Raw genomic sequence first — 23,050 nt, 5'->3', positions numbered from 1 at the left:
AATACATTTATAGTAAATATTGAATAATCAAAATGATTTTTTATTATTAATTTTCTTGCTTCGTCGTCTATCGCTAGATACCGCTAACTATAGCATTTCACTTCGCTTTAATATATAATAAATTAATAAAATAATTAATTGATTGAAATTGTATTTATGTGGGAAAATGTCATTTTCAAGTGATAGGAAGTTCCAAGTGACGTTCCTCGTGCGGCCCCATTTTGATAGCATTTTTTTTTTAAAACTTAATTTCAGTTTAGTTTGAAGTTTTAAGACAACAATACATATGAAATATATGTATAGTATGAACTATTTCCATCAACTGCAAGATATACAAGACATAACAGAGCTTTGAATCAAGTTATCGAAAAGCTTTGAATAATTGAATCTCACGATTTCCGGCTGATGAGTTTTGGGATGGTAATTTACCCTACTAAGATATTAACGTTAGATAGTTATTTATAAACTAACGGATAAGTCAATCAAACTCCACAAAACCAGCACTTATAATATTTAAATATTGAAATGCCGCCAGAGGGATGTTGCCAGGTGAAAGGATGATGAAGACAAACGTAACTAACCATATTTAATTATGTACGAGATGAATGAATGAGCTTTCTCAAAAGGTATGATATTAAGAGTTTGAATTAAAGTTGATATTGAATATATTGAACGATACTGCCCTAAACTATAGCAAGTAATGGAGAAAAAATTGTGTATCTGTAAAAAAAAAATAGCTGGTCATAAGAGTGTCAGAAGAAAAAGATCCAAGATATTCCAGATATCACGACCAGTATGTGATTAGCTGGTGGCCTTTTGCGACGATCGGTACTATAAAATTTTGGTTGTTTTTTAAAAAGTAAATAAATATTGTAAGCTTTACAACATTTTTACCACATTAAAATACAGTTTCTGCATAGATAACGGTTATTTAAATGTTACTCAAAAACTGATTTTAGTCGCCATTTGACCAATTTGGCATCGTTTTCCCAGGTGGCATCCGGCGGATTTGCAATCAGCAAAAATACTGTGTCAGTATCGTCCATAAACCTTTGTTTTTCGATGTCTTTGATTTTGGTTACAGTAAATCGAATCTTATTGACATCAACCATAATTTTAAAACGATCCAATTATTCAAACTGAATTGATCGTTATATTTTCAGAAATAATTTTAAATCTGATTTCCAACAATTAAATATACAATGTTTTACTGATATTACAAATAAATTTAAGAAGCGATAAAGCTTGGCACCTATGATAGCTTTTAATAAACTTCTTTAGTGAATCGATGTATGCATATTATATTAAAACAAAAGCCTTTAATTAAATATAATATATCTAAACCAATACTGATGACTAATCTTTTTCTATTTTTAGAGTGTATAATGAAAATCAAACAAAACGGTATTAGGGCTGAAAGTTTTCCACCAAATAAAACTCTACGACCGTGAAGTTAAATTATGCCGTGTTAATGGATCCGCCACTATCTCCATTTCGCCAGACAACGTCTAACGAGCGACTGTGCGAGGGAGATAAAACGAAAGATACAGGGTGTGCTAAGTTTACTTTATGCTTTAGCGTGGCATTAAAGTAAACGGCGTAGTTAACTGCATTCATTCAGAAGATATATTATAGCGAAAATGAAGAAAGGTGAATGCTCGGATATTTATATATTTTAACGGCTATAAAAATGTTAAATGGCACGTTAATAAAATATTACAATGGTGTAAAGAGATAAGGGCAGATGTACAATATGCATCATTATTGCAATGTTAGTAGGCTGGTGTATTTATTTTTCATAGCTTGGACTAAAACTTTCTGGAATACAAATTACAAAAGTAAATATGAATGAATATCTTTTTAAGGAAGGTGTTTATCTGTAAATACAAAAATAATATAAATACCTAGTCACTACCTACCTATTAGTAAGAGAAAACCGTTAATTCACATACATGAGAATCTATTCTATATCGGCACTGTGATAGCAGACGGTTATAACTGTAGTTTTTTTTTTTCATTTTTTAAGTTTTCTTTCATAATATGTTCCAAATTCTACACTCTTTGACGTTGCAAAATATTAGAGCTAAGCAAAGTAATGTTAAAAGATATCTGCATCTGACCAAATGTAAAAAAATGTTGATATGGCGAAAAGATATATCTGCTTAAAATGCAAAATAACAATGAAACTTCAATGATATTACAATAAATGATTAGAGATTTATATTGGGATGCTAATTCCGCTTATTTTTATATAAGATCCTTAAAAATATCTTATAAACTAACTTGTCAGACTGATTTCAAATCTTTGTTTTTGCTCTCCTGTAAAATTGTGCAAGCAGCAATTATAACCGTTGTCATCACAGTATCGATATATAAGGATGCTATCGAGGGTAGTTTATCATATGCATATATTGAGGTTGTTAATTGTTACAATAAATTAAAATTCTGAACTGTCAAATTGTGCTATGTATTAACTTGTAATGCGTTAACTTTAAGATAGAGATAGATAGTTTTGACAGTTTATACGTCTAACTTATTAAAACAATTATAATACCACAATACATAAATATGATAAACTATCCTTGATAGCTGCCGATAGCAACCTTGTGTATAAAATATATGCACTGGTTTTGATAATGGTGTAACAACTAATTAGTTACCGATTAAAAACAAAATCTTATGAAGTCGTGGATTGTGAGCTCGATACCACAGATAAGAAAATAAATATGTTTTTTTTTCAATGTGTATCTGATCCAGTGTAAAAATCAAAGGGTTGAACAATAAAATATATCGTCTGTGTTATATCGTTGTGTTTATAGGTATTCGCCCGAAATGACACTCTGACCGAAAGTTTTCCTGTTAAACGACGCTCAATCTCTCCTACTGTTGTAGCGTCTTTACCAATAATTATCGCTTTTTAGAAGCGCCACAAAGCCTAAAAAAGAATGCTCGCATATGCACGAGGCCAGAAAAGTGGCGTCGGAAATAGGAAGCCGGCATATATGTATGTGTAACAGTGGCGAAGGGTGACTTTTCGAAAGAGGTAAGCTGTGAAGATCAGATAAAAAGAACTCACTTTTCACGTGTACTTACGGGAAATAAGAAGATAATACGATATTATTATTGATGAATAGGTATACACTAATTTAATGACAACGACACACTAATCCGATGACATTTTAATAGCTTAGTGACGACACAAAATTGATGAGTTTAAATAATGTATTTTCCTAAAAATTTATACACATCATAAATCATTAGATAAAATTATTTTTTATTTTTAGAAATAATCTATATTTATCTATATGCGATTGATTTCCATTGAGATATTTGTTTAAATTTATTTATATATTAATACATATATTACATATAAGTATTTTGGACAAAGCTACAGTCGCTGACAATAATATTATACGCAAAGATTTTAGGTTTAGCCATCAGAGCCTATCATATTCACATCCTGTCACATTGCGATAGACATGCTGAGGTCACGTGACAAAGTCTATACAAAAAAGAAATATTACCATTCCTCGGCAAATAATCCGATAAATACGCTACGATAAAGACAGATGGCGCGGCGCGCTGTGGCATTTTTTAAACCTTTAACAAATTGTGCTGTAATCTGTGTGTATATATTTATAATACATTCGTACATATACTAGTACGGCAGATGTCATTTTCAAATTGAACTATTTTTGTAGAATATAAGGGATTATTTAAATACGTCAATATGCAATTAAAATTATTTTTCTTAAAGAAGGTTGGTTTTATACTATCTCCTAATATGGAGTCTTTGACACTGATGTGTAAGGCCTCGTAAAGCGGAGACTTCTTACCGTCTAAACTTTCGTATCCGGAAATTTGTACGTAAACAGTTCACCGCAGGACACTTATTCGTGAGCCGCAGTACATGAAACATGAGTTCGTGTAACATTTAATCAAATGACGAGTTCTTCGTTGAACATTTCACCGTGGAGTATATTTTTACGTATGCTACAACATGTGGCAAATTTTATGAGATGTCTTTACTAGGTTAAGTTAGGTTAGGTTAGGTTAGGGTTAATCTAATTAGAACAGTACTATTTGCAAACTATCGCCGTATTTTGTAAGATACGTACAAATGTATTCCACGGTGAAATGTTCAACGAAGAACTCGTCATTTGATAAAATGTTATACGAACTCATGTTTCACGTACTGCGGCGCACGAATAAGTGTCCCACGATGAACTGCATACGTACAACTTACATGTAAACCTAAACTTTCCTCACTCAGAAAATATGATTGGGGGTCGCGCTTTCGTATTTTATTATTAGATTATTTTGTAGGTATCAATATAAACAATCGGCGACTAGTAATTGACCATTAAATATATATTTGTCGACAATTCGATGAATTTATACAGAGAGAACTAGTGGCTGCCAGCTTGCCCAATGAATATATTCATGAGACTTTATACGATTTGCCGATATATTGGAGTCAGGTCGTAAAAGCTCGACATTTTTATACTGACCCTATCGCAGCACGTACGCAAGGGTAGTTATTTCAATATTTCACGTTCTTTGTCAATGTGACCTCTGGGCTATGTTTCGGCTATTTGGTTTTTGTCGAGTTTGAAAAATCCCTGCAATGATCGCTCCACTGTGTAAATTTTTATTTAAACTTAATTTGTACCATTAAAGCAACGTTGCCAAGGTCTATCGAATACTCATATAATTTTGCTCGTGGGCACTTTTTTTTTATTAAATTGAGTCTCAGTAAAGTTAGTCAAAGTACTGATGGTGAGAATATCGTGGATGGACTAACGCACCAACGACTCCATTATCAGCAAACTCCAGATTCACAATTTTCTCAGATTGGCTTCACCCGAAAACCGAAGCCTGGAAAAACTCGTGATGTTGGGTAAGGTCGAAGATAAGAGGGAGCAAGGAAGAGCTGGCTCCAAATGGACAGACCAACAGTGCCACAGAATTTACATTACTCTTTACAGCTCTGAGTGCCTATGTCACGATATTCAGTCATGAGGTCCACATGGAGAATAAGTTTTATTGAAACAGTAGTAGCAATTAAATAATCACAGAAATACTCTTTGAGAAAAGCCCGTATTATATAATATAATTTCCTAGAGACCACCAGTGATGCCACATCCACTAAATATAATTAGGAACTTACATTAACCATTAATTATTGTACACTTGTCTTTATTCACTGCATAGAACTGCAAGTTTTTTTTTTAATACAATTTCATTCACATCAAAAATTATTGCAGCAATTGCATGGTGTAGTTTTTCAGCAAAAATTATTCTTCATATTTTTTGGTGTGAATGATTTTTTTTTATACTTGCAATTCTGTGCAGTGGATAAAGTGTGATGATGATAAAATAGTTATAGTGTTTATTCACAGATATCACTATTAATTTATAATAGCATTAAACATTGAATGTGGTCAATTAGGAAAGTAATATACTTACACATTAAACGGTTGCCAACATGCATTTAAGGGTTAATTATAGTAATAAACAATGTTGTATTAAAATAAAATATTAGTATTAATTTCGTTATAATTTAATTTTATTATAGCAATATTATTTCATTGAAATAATTTGATCGGTATTAAGGACAAGCACGGGCGATATCAAAGTTTGCTAATAATCAACCCCTCAAGTTGTTTTTAATCTATCACACCACAAGAGCTTATATATTTTGAAGAGATTATCTTGCACCCCCTACAATGTGGTTAAAAATATTGCTGAGCTAAAGTTAAATCAAACATCAGAATCTACGTTACCATCGTGATGCTATCGAGCTTTTAACATAACGGATTATGTATTATTATAATTAAAAATATAAAGCGAACGTTATAATGTAAGTATTTTATTTTTTATTAATTTAATTTAATAAAAAACTTTTTCCACTTTTAATAAATAAGTCTGGACCAGTTTCGTCCGCCTCAGAGGGACATTTTCAACTAAATAATCTTTATGCAACAGGCATTTCTCAAAACAAATTCAAAAAGTGACACAAATAATCTACCTATACATTGAATTATCCATCCAATAATATTTTATTAATAAGAATTAAATTAAAATGAATGAAATTGGATATTCATAGTTCATAATACATCATTAAATTCACTAAACCAAATAAGGTTCTAAATTATTAACATAAAACAAAATATGAAGGAATAAACACTAACAATAACACATTTCAATATATCAACAAACAAATATTTATGATTAATCAATATTTAATAACACAATACATTTGATAAATAATTCGATTAGTCGAATATAAACGAAAATATGATTAAAAAATAAATAAATAATGTACAATCTATAAAGTTATGTTAAATCAATATGGCAAGCTCGAACATTGTATGGGATACAATAACGGAGATGACACAAAATTCAATTAATCATTTAACAATTTTATTTAATATGTATTTTGTTTCTTTCGTTGGTTCTATTATGCAGTGTGGATTTCCACATTTTGACGATAAAAAGTATTTGCTTATCGAGTGTATCATTATTTATAAGAGAGAGGTTTTTTTTTACTGACACTTCAACTATTCATAATTGGTTGTTATATTTTTTATTGTGACCCTTAACTTGATAGGTGTGTAACGGAGTTTTTACCTACTTTATTGTATCGATTTGTTATATAATTTAGAGTTAATAGTGTTCGTTGTCAGTGTGTGTTTACTTTTTGGTGAATATACACAGCGCCTGAAGATGCCGAAAGGTGAAACCCGGGTCGCAAAAAACGACTCAAATGGAATAGTACAAAACTTAAAACCATTAGAAATTAAATTCAAATTCCATCAAGTACCTCCGGTTGATAGTATTAATATTATAAATAGTATTGTTTACCCATTACTTCAATTCATTAGGTCTGTATTAAAACAATTCGTAGTTTTTTTTTTTAAAAAAGGATAAACATTTTTGACATTTCGTTTGTTGAATTTTATTTTAAAAAATCAAAAAAATATTTTGTATCGTTAACGGAATTGTACTGTGTAATATATGCTTTCAAAATGATTATATTTTATTTTCTTCATTAGATTATTACTATTCGAAAAAGTGTCTCGAAACTCTGCATTTTTTCACAGTGAAACTTTCTCATGAAGCAATTATACTGAAAGTTATACCATTATTTCGGACAAGATTTCTAAACAGAGTGTATCTAGAAATCACGTTGTGAGCTTATTTTGATCGGATGATTTTCCTAAATTAATATCGCTGCTGTATTAAACTTCCATAAGCTCATATTATTATATATAGCAAAGAAAACAAATATAATTTTATACTCGTCTCTAGGTATTAAGTCTTTGATTACAATGTGATGAAATTTTCATTTTTGAATAATATCTTCAAGAGCTTTAAGCCCTCAAATAAAGCTGTGAGTGTTTTTAACTTCTCGGAAAGGTAAAAATAGCTTAAGTATATTTTTTTGTATTACTTTTCAACGTTGTTAGCATATTGACCGGAAGTACGAAATACAAAATAATATCTTTGATTTATTCAATATTAAAAATTTTCAAATTTGTAAAAACACTGTAAAAAAACTATATTCCATATAATATATCTCTATAAATATCTCTATAAATGTCAAGTTGTTGTCTATGGTCATTGATCGACCATAGACAATTATAATGAAATGAGTCAACAATTGAGTTGCAAATCCGGCCTCGAATAGTACAGTCAATCATGCGAGCAACTCCGCATAAAGTTTCGATATCAAATTCAACATCCTAATGCAACCTTCACTAACAAAGTATAAAAACAATGTGACAGTCTTATTTTAATGCCGTGTAAATCTTAAACGTTTTTATGACAACATAAAACAATCCATATCAATTCTGTGTCTTATTTCAATTGTGCCCCCGAACATTATATTATTATCACATACGCGAAGCAACCTTCTACATACAAATAATAGATGTTGGATCCTACAACCTACAACACCAAATCCAAACGTCTATAGATTCACCTATCACACGTATCTGTACTGAGATTAATTTTGAATGAATTACGCATCATATTAGCTTACAAAGTATATTTTAAATAAACTATAATTATTCACAGTATTTAGATGAATAATCACCAAAAATTACAATCAACAGTATGTTATACGTATATTATCATACCCAAATGTCATAATAGGACGCGATATTATTTTTATAGACACCGCTTTCAAATGTGTCAACATACAGAAAATAAAATTTTAACACACAACAGCTTCCAATTAAACCCCACTAAAATATTTTGAAATTGTAACAAGTTCATACTAACTCTCTGGCAATAATATAGAGTTGTAATTAAGGCTCGTTTACACGAGCTTAATGCTAATCATTAGCACTCATTACTCGCACTAATACCGTGTAAACAAGCCTAATTAGTAATAAGCATAGTATTCGGCTTATTCACAAGTATCGGTATTAGTGCGAGTAGCGAGTACTAATGATTATTATGAAGCTCGTGTAAGCAAGCGCTAAGACAAGTATGCTTCAGAGTTGAGTTAGAAACTTCACGAAAACATGGTATGTTTATAGACGTATTTGAGATTCTACTGCAATAATCATTTTTCAAGTAGTTTGTTTTAAAAATTGTTGAAAAATACTTCTGAGAAAATATATTATAACCAATAGAAAAAATCTTTTTGAAAAAAATTAAGACACTCGGCAGGCGTCGAACCTGCATCTCCTAGGCTTACGTCAGTTATTAAAAGGCCAATAGTTAGAGTTTGTCGTCATTAGTATATCACCTCGTAGCATAGTGGATAATGCGCGGATTGGGGTGAAAACCCAGGAGATGCTTTGAAGAGAAGTGTGAGTGAGAAGTGTCTTTCAAAATTATGTATGTTCAATAATTAGAATGGTACATTCTTAAATCTTGTGAATTATTCGTTGAAAAAAAGAAATAGTTAGTTTGTTATAGTTATCCACGTATTTTTTAGGTATGTGCAAGAAAAATCATATACCACTCAACGAATTATAAAAAATGCTAAAACTCATTTGACAAACCCACACAAAATAATTGAAATGTTTCTTTACGTTTGAGTTTTATGAATAAAATTCCATTATTTTATTAAACTCTCTACAAAACAAAAAAATGTCCTTAAAATATTATCACTACGACATTAAAGTCTTCACAAAGATTATTTTTATATTATTATTATATACGTAGTGAATATTTATTTAATTCTGGTTTTATCGATAAACTGTACCACGACATATTATTATCATATAAAATCTCAATGTAAGCAGAATAAGTAAAAGACTGCAACGTAACATCGAAGATATCAATTACTATATTATAATAACTGTGTAGTGTTTATTTATCAAAAACATTAGTTTGGTGTGTTTAATTTTACGGTATGTATGAATATTGATCTTTTTTTTTAGACAATTTTGACATTTTATTTATTGGATCATAACTATTATCGAATATTTAACGGTTCGGGAAGCAATATAATAAATTCAACATTTCAAGGCACCAGGAATTACTTCATATTATGGTCTCGTTCAGATGTTTGCTGTATAATTTATCTATACGTTCACAGGGCATGGTGGATTCGCTGCCAAGCTCTTTGAGTTTGGAGTTGTCACCCGACCAAGATGTCTATTTGGCGGAGAACTACAGAATGTAAACCACATCCTCTGTAAATGTCCGAGAATATGCTCCGTGAAGGAAGAGATGCTCAAGTGCAACCAGCTGTTGGGCCCATCGGGCCATTCGATCTGGTCGCCACACTATAATGCTTTAAAATAAATAGCGGCGTCTTATTGCGGATGTGAAGATCTCTTCACATTGTCAATTTGTCCGTATTATTTTAGCTTTGTATTTACATATATGTAAATTAATTAGAATCATATTCTATTTTCATTAATTCTACTAGGAAATTTGATTAAATTATGTCTCAGTAAACTAAATCAAAGCACACTTGAGTGCGTTGCGACGTCAGACTTTCGTGCGCTCCTGATTCATTATCAGGCATAAACCACTGCTGATGCTTCACACCCAAACGTAACGTCTCGTAATACGCTCAACTAGACCGAGCGCAGTGAAGGGCGGTTGATTTTGAGGGAACTATTAGGTAGTCTGTCATAATGTATACATACAAAATGCGTTTGACTGGCTAATAATTCATCCCTTATGTTTGCCTGGATTACCGGACCACGTGTGAAATTGTCATCGCATTGGTACGATGGACCGGCAAATAGGCAAAAGGCCATTAAGTTATAATATTATAGGCCTAACGGAAAAAACGTGAAAAATGGAAATATTGTGTGAAATTATCATTATTTCCTTACCTGCTTCTGGCTGCGAGAACCGCTTTGACGGCACAGACTGGCTCCCTGGTGTCTCCGACGAGAAATGTGACGTCACAGAGCTCCGGCATGCTAGCCAGGAACTTCATGTCCTCGGCGAGGCCAGTTTTGTTCTCGAAGGTGCTGAGGTCCGGCTCCGCATCAGCCATGCTGCAAGCCAGCGCTTCTGGCATTGACGACTGGACACCATGGAAGAAAAAAAATAATATCAATTAATCATTTATCTCGAATGAAAATTAAACCGTAACAATTAATTCAATTTTGTAGCGAATCTTATAACAATATTTACAAAGCCAATTCGTATAAAACTTTTCTAAGAACATTTTTATAATATTATGTTATTATTAAAATTATTTTTGAGTCAAAAATAATATTTTAACACAATTTGACTACCGTTAGAAAAAACTTAGACCATGTAATATTATTGATCAACATCTAACGTATACCTACTGGGCAAGTGCTAAATAGTTATTTCATAAAAAACTACGCATTTATTTTAAATTTGGATCTAAGACATCTAAGATCTTTTTTAACGTAAGTAGGTACCTACTTATTTACACTTTACATATTTAAATGATTTTTTTCACACGGCGAGGAGTGAAGGCTGATAAATATATCGACATAAAAACATAAAAAAATAAAAACATAAACATATCCATGCATTTTTATGTCTTTTATTATTACAGCCCATACACGAATGAGTGAAGTAACCGGACGGGTAATTGAGGTTTTAGAGGTATTGTCAAACCACCCACGACCCGGCATTCCCCAAGTCTCATGTTCTGCCGCGTTCCTATCCCATCCAACTCCAATCCACTCCTCTTTTCCCTACGTTACAATCTAATCAATTGTCACAATACCCACCTTCCCCTAATCCTTTTCTTATATGACATAGTGCACATTATACATTGTCAGTCATACTTATTTCTTTTCACCAAACCAAGAATACAATTTGCAGATGGTGCTGGTTAGTTTTTAAAATTCAATTAAACCTTGCATAAAAAAATCATAATAGGTTAGATATGCTATGAGCGATCTGACAACAATTAATAGTGCACAGTGTTTCAGTTATACTTATTTCTTTTCTTTGAATAAAATTAAGAATACATATTACAAAATATTATGGTAAATGATAAAATTTAATAAACCCTGCCATCAAATCATAAACGATAAAAATAGTATCGTAGTAGATTTGTGGATTTCCACCGTGTGTCTTTATTCCTTCTTTACTCGACGTTTCTACTTCTAGAAACTTCTAGAACAATATAGAAGCATGTGAGTGAACACGAGAGGGCATACCGACTTAAACATTACACGATGTCAGCAATTGCCGAGCACTCTATGGATACAGGACACAAATTTGACTTTGAAACCAAGATATTGGGTCGGAATAAAGGATATTTCGCACGATTGGTAAAGGAGACCATTGAAATCCATAGAAACTCATGAGCAAACGCAAAGAAAAATATTAATAGGGATGATGGATCACAGTTAAAAACGTCATAGCTTCCGGCACTATCAGCAAAATCCAATATTCGAGCCGGTATCTCTGGTCGTAACGATTGGCAGATTACTCTGAGCAACGTTTGCTCTTAGCTAATCGGATTCCTTTTGATATTCTTAAAGCAATGTTTACGTTCATATACCTACACTACATTTTCATCATAAAACATATCATCTCTTGATAATGGCCTCTGCAACGATCCCGAAATGTCGAATAAAGAAAGAAGAAGAAGGACACACGGTGGAAACCCAAAAATCTACTACGATAAAAAAAACAACCGTGAAAGCCTCAAACATTAGATAAAAATATTCTTCAATCTATAAAATATTTAAAATTATATATGATTAAATAGCATAAGCTTAGATATTTTATAGATAAACAAATATTTTTCTATTATTATCTAATATGGCTTGGATTAGACAGGGTTTAATTGAATTAATAAAAAAACAAACAATTACTATATACACATTTTCTTAGTTCAATGAAATCAAAATAAATACTTAACATTTTTTTTTATTAACCCAATAATTCCCAAGGTTTAAGAATTTAGCATTCTATTTATTGAACATACTTACATAATTTTGAAAACACTTCTGTGAAAATAAATAACCAATAGGAAAAATCTTTTTTGAAAATCGCCATTAGTTTAAATTTGAATTAGATCGGATACCTACAGCATTGTGGTCGATGTGCGTGGGTGCGAATCCCCCTGGGTGTGGTATTTTTTCTAATTTTTTTAAAATATATTTTTTCACCTTATTTACCATTATTTATTATTTCACATTATCTACCAAGCTACTTATAAATAATAATATGATTTTATTAATGAGGAAATGAGTAATTTTTCAAGATAAATAATGTGATTATCTGAGTCATTACTTAATCACATCTAAAAAGCGTGCTTAAAAAAATTAACCTAATCAATAATTATTATTATTATTATATACTTAGCATTATCGGTTTTGAACAACGACATACAGCGAGCAATTTTACTCGACTAGGGGTCATTTGATTTGCTCCCCAGTATGCGTATACTAATTCATATCTTTTGTAGAACGAGATTTATACTGCGGCGACGTGATGAGACTAAGTAACTATCAGCGAAAAATATACGCACATAGCTTTCTTAATTTGTAAATACTCGTGTCACAGTGATATGGGGCGTATTTAATTAAATCAATTATTTTAATACCACGTAATCATCATTAGGTTATTACATAATATACAATCATTCTTTTATGTTTTTGTTATCTCTCTAAAATTACGATGGATTTAGATGTATAAAATAAATTAAATAGTTCATTTAATCATTTAATATATTTAACGTTATGGTTATGACAATGATAAAAATATGGGACGTGTATTTTTGATAGGATAACGATGTGGGGATGGTCCCTACGAACCCTTAAGGTAGAGCCGCCCCTGGCTGTTTTATTACCATTGAATAAAAGAAATGTCATGTACACAATATTATTAATATACCGAAGATGAATCGGAACAGATTTACAATCTTGCACGTTGAATAAGTCATTTTTAGCGATTTGTGATCGAAAAACCACTTTGAATTCAAAATGTATCTGCTATTTCGTATGTTAATATTTACAAATCACTTTTTGAATCTCTGTCGTCTTGGTTTCGCATCCTACAAAGCCACCGTTCAAACAACATCTGCTGTCAGTTTAAATTCACTGCAAACGTAATATCCGCTGCTGTATTATTATGGTTCACCACTATGCATCAGGTTTCTAACATTTCCTGTGTTGCTTATGTTTCCCTGATACTTTTGTGTATATATGCTAATATCAAAGCTTATAGTAATGGTTGTTTACTCCTTGTAACTATTATATTTAATGTTCCCCTTGATCAATGTTTCATTTTAGTTACTATGATAAATATAGCAAATTGAATTTCAGAATACGTTTTTTTTAATATACCTATTGGTTAGGGAGGCCAATATTCACATTCATTCCTTTTTTCGCACCTACTTCCATATCCCTTATATATTATTGTTATCTGACCAAGGCGACCGACAGTGACGGGTCATAAATCTACCGTAATTGCGAAGAACAGTTAAGCGCGAATTATATTATGGTGCATATCGCTGACTATCACGTGACGTCATAGTAAGCTGGCGCTACGAGAAAAAGGTGTGTAATGTCGTTTTTATTGGTGTTTAAAATGTTATCAGACTGATGCTCCTATCCCGTAGCACATTTTGAACGTTTAAACAAACATTGTCAGTTGGAAAAATCTGCCGAAATCACCAGATCTGTTAACAATGAGTTCGCCTCACGTTGAACTGCACTGCATGGATACATGCATGACTCAAAGAACGTTTTTATCATATTCTACATGCCTACACTTTTTGACTGCCTTGTCAAAATCACGTTTTTTTGTTTTTAGCGGTTGGCACTATGTATTTTCCATAAGAATGTTGTCTATTATATATGGTCTGCAGTTTGGATTCTGTTGAAAATATTATCTATTGATTTAGAAACACATTATTTATATATTAATATAAATTAGCCTGTTACCGCTAAACCACAGTTTGATGATAAATTCAATTATTATACATACTGATTCAGAAGTTGTTCGTGGGGCACGGTCGGGTCAGCTTGATATAGTGTGACCGTCGTTCAAGCGATACTTCTGAATACCTGCCAAGCCGTGATACCGGCTCTCATCATTCATATAACCTAGCATGATCATTCATCAACCTCATATATCATCCAATAATAGTGTACCGTCAAGTGCCGCGCACCGGGTAACCCAACAAACCATACCGCGCGAGTGATAGTGCAACCAGGCCATGGAGCCATCATCAACATCATAAAAGGTCAGTGTCTGGCATCCTGTTAAACCGTCTCCTCTAGTTTCGGAATCCACAAGCATCCTTCAAAACTATAGTCCACTGCTAAAAGCGCCACCATATAATTATGATTGATTTAAATGCTACCTAGCGTAGTTATAATTTTATATTTTTTGTATAATTGGTATATTGGCTAGTTGTATACATTTCTAATGTATGAATGTTTATAATGTATTTTTTTTTATTAAAAGGATGGTTAAGAGGATTTATGGTATTTAATGCATATCAAAATATTTAATAAAAATACGTAAAATTTTTATGATGATAGACGGGAATCATTTTATTAATGCAATCTACTTTTTTATATGTTTGCAAGTTTACCCACTGTTAATAATTCTGAAGGCGTATTCTTAAAAGCCTAAGTTTGGGTGATAAACTTTCAACAAATACTTAGGGGGGGACATGCTCAGAGTAGGTCAAAATGGAGCTTTTATTGCATTTTAAAAGCATGATCCTGGACATCCCTAAACGTTGTAGATAATCTATTTATATAATTTTGAAGCTTTATTATCCTTTATATTTATTTTAAACATTTGATGACTGCATAAAGTATTTTTATTACATAAAATAGTATTCTTTTAAACCTCTAGCTCTAATGTTAAACGCCGTTTAAAAAAAATCGGTTAGGTACATGTTCAAACACGCGCGTTAACATGATCTTACTCCCTAATTCAGTTGTAGTTTGTCAATTTATGGCTACGGCCGTATGTTGTAGCTTATCTACTGGGGAATGCCAAAAGAAATGGCCTATTTCAAAAAAACACTACCTTATTCTTAGGTCAATAATTATTATAAAGCAATCATTATTCGTAGAATTTTAATTACACTTGAATGGTCAAAGACATAGCTTATAATTAGTATCTTTAGAATTATCTTCAAATGTGTTAATCTTGTCCATTTTTTTGAATAATAAAATGCATAATTCTTTGGGATCACAGAGATTATTAATATAATTTTTTATCGTAAATATTTCACTATAATAATGTCGACATAAATTATACTAATGGTTTAATAAATGCATTTAAAAATTAATAAATGTAAAAAATCTTAACACCACTGCACATGCATGTACTGAAATATGACTATATTCTAAAACATTAGAGCGAGGTTTTTAAAAGAATACTATTTTATGTTACAAAAATACTTCATGCAGTCATCAAATGTTTAAAATAAATATAAAGGATAATATTGCTTCAAAATTATATAAATAGATTATCTACAATGTTTAAGGAATGTCCAGGATCATGCATTGAAAATAGAAATAAGCTCCATTTTGACCAACGCTGAGCATGCCCGCCCTTAACGGTTCGATGGGAATTTTATGTCAAATTTATGACATAGCTTCTTGCAATGAAGCAGGGCTAAAACCCTTATCAATCATAAAAGACCACCTTACGCTTTCGATAGCAACAAGTAAAAACTATACTTACAATAAAAGTAAAGTGTCTGTGGTTTCAAAACATTTGCCTTTTGAACATTATTTTAAATATTAATTGATTTTTATGTGAAAAATTTTTACGACATATAATTTTTATATTTCAATCTATCTGTTGGTTCCGTTATAAATTTAAAAAAACACAGTCAATGTTGATGAAACTTACAGACAACATTATTGGTATAAATTTCAAAGAGTTTCATTTTGATCTCTCAAAAGTTGCAACTTACAACAAACGAGTGTGTTAAATCAAATAGCAACGGTGGAATATTGAAGTGGGCTAAGGGTAGAGGTTTGCTCGCTTATATCCAACCGTTGATCATGTGGGTAGTCGACTGTGATACTGGCGTACGATATGGATAAATAATCTAAAAGGTAAAAAATCAAGGACGCACAGACATGTTTTCATGCTTGAATGAGTTTCTTACCACCAGTGAAATATCACTCTGAATTCCAATTAAAAGTGTTATACTTGATTACATTGCCGAATCACAACGATTTGTCAACAAATATTTCCCAAACTTTATTTAAAACCAAAAGCACAATTAGATAAGAACACCATTTGCTAAATCCTTAAAATATGATCATATTACGTGGGAAGCTCAGGAAGAATTGTTTGATATTAGATCAGATAATTCCCTTGAAATCGAATTTAATGAACGAAGTTTTGTAGAATATCTGTCAATCACAAAAGCAGCATTGTTAACCATAATTCATGTTAATGTTCTATTATTTAAAAAAAATGTAGCTATAATATAACTAATGGTAAATACAGTACTATTGGTCACTAAAGACTAAATTTTTTGAGGAGGGGAGCCTTGGATTTTTTTTCTGATTTCGGGGGCCGTGGTATGAAAAAAATTGAGAAGCACTACTCTAGAGAATCCATGTCGAAGTATAATTTTCTAGAACCACTACCAATATCATAACATACATCTACCATATTGATACCCGCCTATACAATATTAGCAAAGCACAACCCTTCGTAAGATATACACTACTTTTAAAGCCTCTCAGAGTTTTTTTTATTAGAATTTTAAACAAATTCTGTGTGGCACCAGAATATCTCAAAGATCTTTTATTATATTATGACGTGTGTTACACAGTTTGTTTCAAATTATGTATATCCAATAATTGTATTATTATTTTGTATATTACTATTCAATATAATGTAATCTACAAATGATTAATCCCAAACATAGAATATCCCATAAGCATGGGGAATATGATGCACGGTGCTGTCAGTGTTGCGTGGAAAACTTATAATTGATGTTGAAACAGCTTGCATAACTAAAAGCTGCACATTAATGCTGAACAAGTTTATTGGAAAAGCTCTCCGTATTTACGTCATTATAGAATAATTACGTTGGCGCCAGAGTCTACGCTGAGTAACTTATAATAGGAAATCGTAGCTGGAAGCTTTCGTGTTCGCATTACAAGGAGCTTTATAGGCGTTAAAGTGCTAGTATATTTTTACGTCATAGACGATATATTAGTTTTTATACGATACGTGTTTAGCTCATAATATAGCAAGAATTGTTAAAATGTACATTTCTGTAAGTACAAAAACTTTCATTTATTCTCAAGACGCATGAGTCGCGATGGGTGTGGTTTTATTTGGTTACATATTATATACAATACTTAGGTAAGTTTATTAAATTATTAAAATTATTCATTTTCAACAAAGTATGTTACATTGTCAAATGTTGTCTATAGAATTGAATAAAAGATAATCTTAAAATTCAAAGTATTATAATTAAAACATCGTTGTAAAGTTGTTTATACAATATATTTTATTTTTGATAGTTTTCCACGTTTATTTTAAACAATGAAACAATGACCCGTTTTTTTATCTTACGACAAAGAGGATAATTGAAATATTATTTTGTAATAATGACTAATAAAGAAATCGATATTGTTATTCATTATTTCTACGTCCAGATAGAACATATGGAAATCTATGTTAAGAGAATTGTCTGTAGAAAATTTTTCGTTTATATTTTTAAAGAAAATATGGTCGCCTATAATAACATTTTTTTTCATGTTTTTTTTCTGTATATTATGTAAGAAAATAATATAGAAATCTTACTTAAAGAACATCAAAGCATTCACTAAATATTCAAAAATAAGAGACGTGTTCATGGTTCAAGAAATTTTGAAATGTTCAGAAATACGCCTTAAAAATACAACCTACTACGATAACAAAGAGACTTAAACAAAAAATGTTGTAATTAAATCGTGGATGGTGATATATTCCTTTATTTCCTTTGAGATAAAATATATCTAACTTATATGTAGGTACGTGTTTAGTTTGATAAAATATTCAAGACGTATATAAACTCAGACATTTTAATTGATGTAGGTTATTCTTTTGAGTAATCAATTTACATTTAGTATACAAAGTTTTCTTTAAAAATACCATAATAAAGTTACACAATCAACTATATCAACAGGTCATGACGTAATCAGATTTAACCTTTCAGAGGTTCAACCTGACCTCATCACATCTGAAATAGTCTAACACTTAATGCCCGATCACAGACCAACAATTTTTCCGAATTTAACATTCTTATAGTCACTATATAACCACAACAAATATACAACAATACAAGACAGATTAAATTATGAATGTCGAAGTGGGAATAATAGAAGAAGTTTAAGCCGGATATCAAAAATACCCTGCCCACGTCATGATGCACCATTCAGAGAAGTAAGTAATATATACGAGGTCCAAATAGAAACAGAAAGCTATGTATGAGGCGTGAAATAAGTTATCCTAAGAAAATTGGGCAAGAAACGAATCGTAAAATTTAGTGACGTGTCAATATGGAAATCAAAGCATAATTATTCGCTTACATTTATTAGACACGTTTGGCAGCATATTATGTGCAGATATTTAGATAAATAATCAATAATTTAAGTATAAAAAACGTCATTTAATGTTATTTATATTATTTTGAATTTAAATTGTAATGGATTTGGGTTTTATACTATTCCATTTGGGTCGTTTTTTTGCGACCCGGGGTTCGCCTTTTGGCATCTTCGGGCACTGTGTACATTCACCAAAAGGCAAACACATGCTGAAAACGAACACCATTAACTCTTACTTATATAACAATACAATAAAGTAGATAAAAACTTACCACCTAGGTACCTATTAAGTCAAGAATCCAATAAAAAATATAACAAACAAATTATGAAGTGTTTGTAAAAAACCCCGTACCATACCATTAATAATACAATCGATCATTAGTAATTATAAGCAATAAAAATACTACACTCAAGAGGTATAAAATCGTCTATTCTGGGAACAATGGTAACGTATTGAGAACTAATGGACTTAACTTACAAAACTTAAATCCATTAGATTTTTTTTTATTATCATATTCGATCATCATCATAATATGAGCTTCTACAGAGTGGAGGTTGTATTAACAGATTTCTGTTTTTACGAGAAATCGATACTAGCCACGTGATCAACGTATTAGGTCCATACTCTGGGTTCAAGTACACATTGAAAAAAATAACGTGTATTTGCTAGACATTATAGGCTGACAGCTAACCGCTCAGCCATCTTGGGAGTCAATAACTAAAAATACCACAGTAAAAACTTTCTAGAAATATACTAAATATAATTATAATTATTAAACGTATTCTAGAATGTAACAACATGTTTCAAGTAATGTATGTAAATTTTATAATAACAATTATTACATGACACGTTTACAAACCGATGAAAAATAAATTTGTGGTTAAATTTTTTGTATACTTTACATGAATGCAAATGAAACAGAAGGGAGCGTGGTTACATGCTAGCTTCCAATTATGGTATTTTCCGCCTCTCATTTTACAATCAGAGCTGTTTTGGCGGTGAAACCGAAATTTTCACGAGAATTTCATATTTTCACGAAAGTAATAAACACGCTTGCGGCCATAAAACTGCTTGAAGGTTCAAATATTGTACTGAATCTAATTCAGAGAATGCTCTGAATATTTTTGAAGTAATGTTTTCAAACTTTTTAGCTATGTAATGGATATACTATAATATTCTGTAGGTATCGAAAGACAGATGATAATAATTAAGCCCAAGATTTGATTTAATTAAAGACAATGTATATAATATAAGGTTGTCAGTTTCAAAGTTGGTTATTTTCATATTCCGTCATTTTGAGATAAGTGCAAAAAACTGTCAAACACATTGAGGACTGCAAATAGAATATTTTATTAAACTTTTTCTTATATTCAACGAATAATTCACAAGATTTTGAGAATATTACATTCCATATATTGAACATACGTAACTTGAAAACATGTCAGACTGACTCACTACAGACCCACTAGAAAAAATCATATTTGAAAAAAATATTCTTTGATTTATTACACAAAAACCGATAGTCAATAACAACGCAATTTGATAAGTATTTCATGTATACCCTACTAGTTTAAATTGTTGCAATAAGACAGGACGCTCGTAGCATAATTGGTTAATGCAACAGTTGGCGCGATACCAGTTGTTATACGGGTCCATATCCCGTCGAGCTTCGTATTTTTTTAATACGATTTTTTCTAGTGGGTATATAAATTATCTGAGATGTTTTCAAGTTATGTATGTTCAGAATATTTTATTTTTGCAAAGTTAGTAAACAGATAGAAAAATTACACCGTAAAATAAAAAGTATTTAACGTTATTAAAATTGATAATAAATATGAAAAATATCGGTTGATGAATATAAACGACTTTGCAAACAACCTCAAATTATATTTAAGTAACAAACGGACCAGGTTTTGACATTTTATGAATATACATCCGATGAAAAAGTACTTACAGAATCAGAATCCATAAAAATATAAAAATAAGTAAAAATGGAGGTTACCGACTTTGAAACAGATCAAAATTTTGAAAATCCTCTGATATATATTAGTAAAATAATGTAAGAACATTTCATTATCCCTGTATATATATATATATATCAATACTTGTACTACCGATTCAAGTGTCATTCTTGCGAATTAAAAGATAATCAAAACAAAAAATAAAACTCCATAAATCTTCAAAACTAGTCTTTATAATCATCTGTAATTGATTTAAATTATAAAGATGGAGTTTATGGACAAAATCTGAATCATCACAAATAGTATAGTTATTTGATAGTTAAAATAATAACTTTAAGTGATAAGTGGTTGAGACCACTCATCTGGAAAGTAAAAGACGTATATTCTATAAATATAAAGTATAAATGATATAATTTGTGTAATATCAAAATAGTTTATTTAAAAAAATGATATATTCTTAAATCTAAAAACGGAAAAACAATAATTAGCGAGTAATAATTTATAAGAAATCGTGACGTCATTTAATAAATTTAATAATGTTAAAGAGGTTAAATTATAAAATGGTATCCATTTTTATATATATATATACTAATATACTTATACAATTTCTTAATACTTAGATTATTATGATAAGACATAAAAAAATCTGCTGGACTGTTTCTTGATTCAGCAATTCGAAAGATTTTTCTATTATACTTATGTTTTTTCGGCTTTTCTATGTTATATACATATGGAAAGGTATAGTTTATTTACCGAGTTCATCGACATTTTTATATTGAAACATAAAAGATTATGTTATTGATTGATGATTAAATACTAAGGTAAGCAATCGATTTTGATAAGATAATTATTAAGCATACCTACTAATGGTTTGTTTGAATATATTATAATATGCATTGTGACAACATTTGCATCGTATATCTGATAAAGGAATATTGAATGAAGCGATTATTGATAATTTGCTTGACTTTTTCCTGGAACTTGGCTTTTATTTTTCCTGTGTATTGAATATTGATAACGAATTCACACGTTATATTCATAGTATCATTAAATTATTGATACCAAAACATGACTAATTGTTGTATTACAAATTTGATAAATTTAATACAACAGACACGTAATGTTATTCACTTAAGAATAAGAAATAGTATAAACATTTTTTCTATATATTAAGAATGGGGCTTGACACCATAACCGCTCCATTCCAAGCGCTGTAGTTTAAGATTTAAGCTACATATTAAGATGTTTTCTCTTGAACGTTCTTCAATCTTGTCAAAAAAAACATAATTTTCATAATTAAGAAAAAAATAAGTTGATACCTACCTTACAAATAATAAAAATAAATATTTGACAATATTTTTCAAATATAATTTAATTTCAAATTTAATACAAACTATTCAAAAAGTTTGTAGCAAAATAAATTTATAACTTAATTAAATTTATAAACAGATTGACAAAATATATCGTATAAATATTTATCACTTGTGCGATTTTGACTTTCATCAGTGAGTATATTTTAGTAAATGTACAATATAAAGGTACGTTGTTTGAAAATAAAATAGTAGTATGTATAATTAAATAAATGAATATTAGTTGTGAATAATTCATTATAAATCTTTCACTTATAAATTATTAAAAAAAACTTTTAGATAAGTATGCATTATTAACACAATGAAACAATTTTTTTTATCATTGACATAATATAAATAAATTACTTGGATAATATTTGAGTAATTTCCAGGTATATTATTTCAAACAACATACATAATATTATATACAATGGTTAGTGAAACAACTACTGCTCTTTGTTTCAACTGCATGCAACAAGACAAATAAAAAATAGCAAAAAGCTCACGTCATCGAGGCTAAAGTGTCGAGTAATCGAGATATCCATTATAGCCAATGTCTGCGAAGACTAATGTACAATACTTTCAGTAAAGTTTTATTGGAAATAAAATAATGAATTGTGCTTTGTGCTTTTGAAAGCTCCACTCGCGTGCTAGTGGTCCGACGGATCGCAAACGACTGAAGTGGTGGACTCTGGAGGTGCAGGGAGGTTGTACAATGTTCAACCCCCTACG

General features: G+C 30.6%; 1 protein-coding gene across 1 annotated transcript in view; it reads right to left on the bottom strand.

The window, feature by feature from the left end:
• The window catches only part of gprs (speckle type BTB/POZ protein), an 82,265-nt gene that overhangs the window by 30,115 nt on the left and 29,100 nt on the right, over positions 1-23,050 (bottom strand). Inside the window, exon 2 of the mRNA XM_085944473.1 lies at positions 10,311-10,507. Within this exon, the coding sequence (XP_085800599.1) occupies positions 10,311-10,501 (191 nt within the window). The 5' untranslated portion in view covers positions 10,502-10,507. The remainder of the gene's footprint in view (positions 1-10,310; positions 10,508-23,050) is intronic.

This window comes from Rhyacophila brunnea, unplaced genomic scaffold (assembly GCF_057557595.1).
Source record: "Rhyacophila brunnea isolate RB1 unplaced genomic scaffold, BYU_Rbru_1.0 scaffold_17, whole genome shotgun sequence".
Classification (NCBI taxonomy): Eukaryota; Metazoa; Arthropoda; class Insecta; order Trichoptera; family Rhyacophilidae; genus Rhyacophila; species Rhyacophila brunnea.
This window is presented reverse-complemented; position numbering and strand designations above follow the sequence as displayed.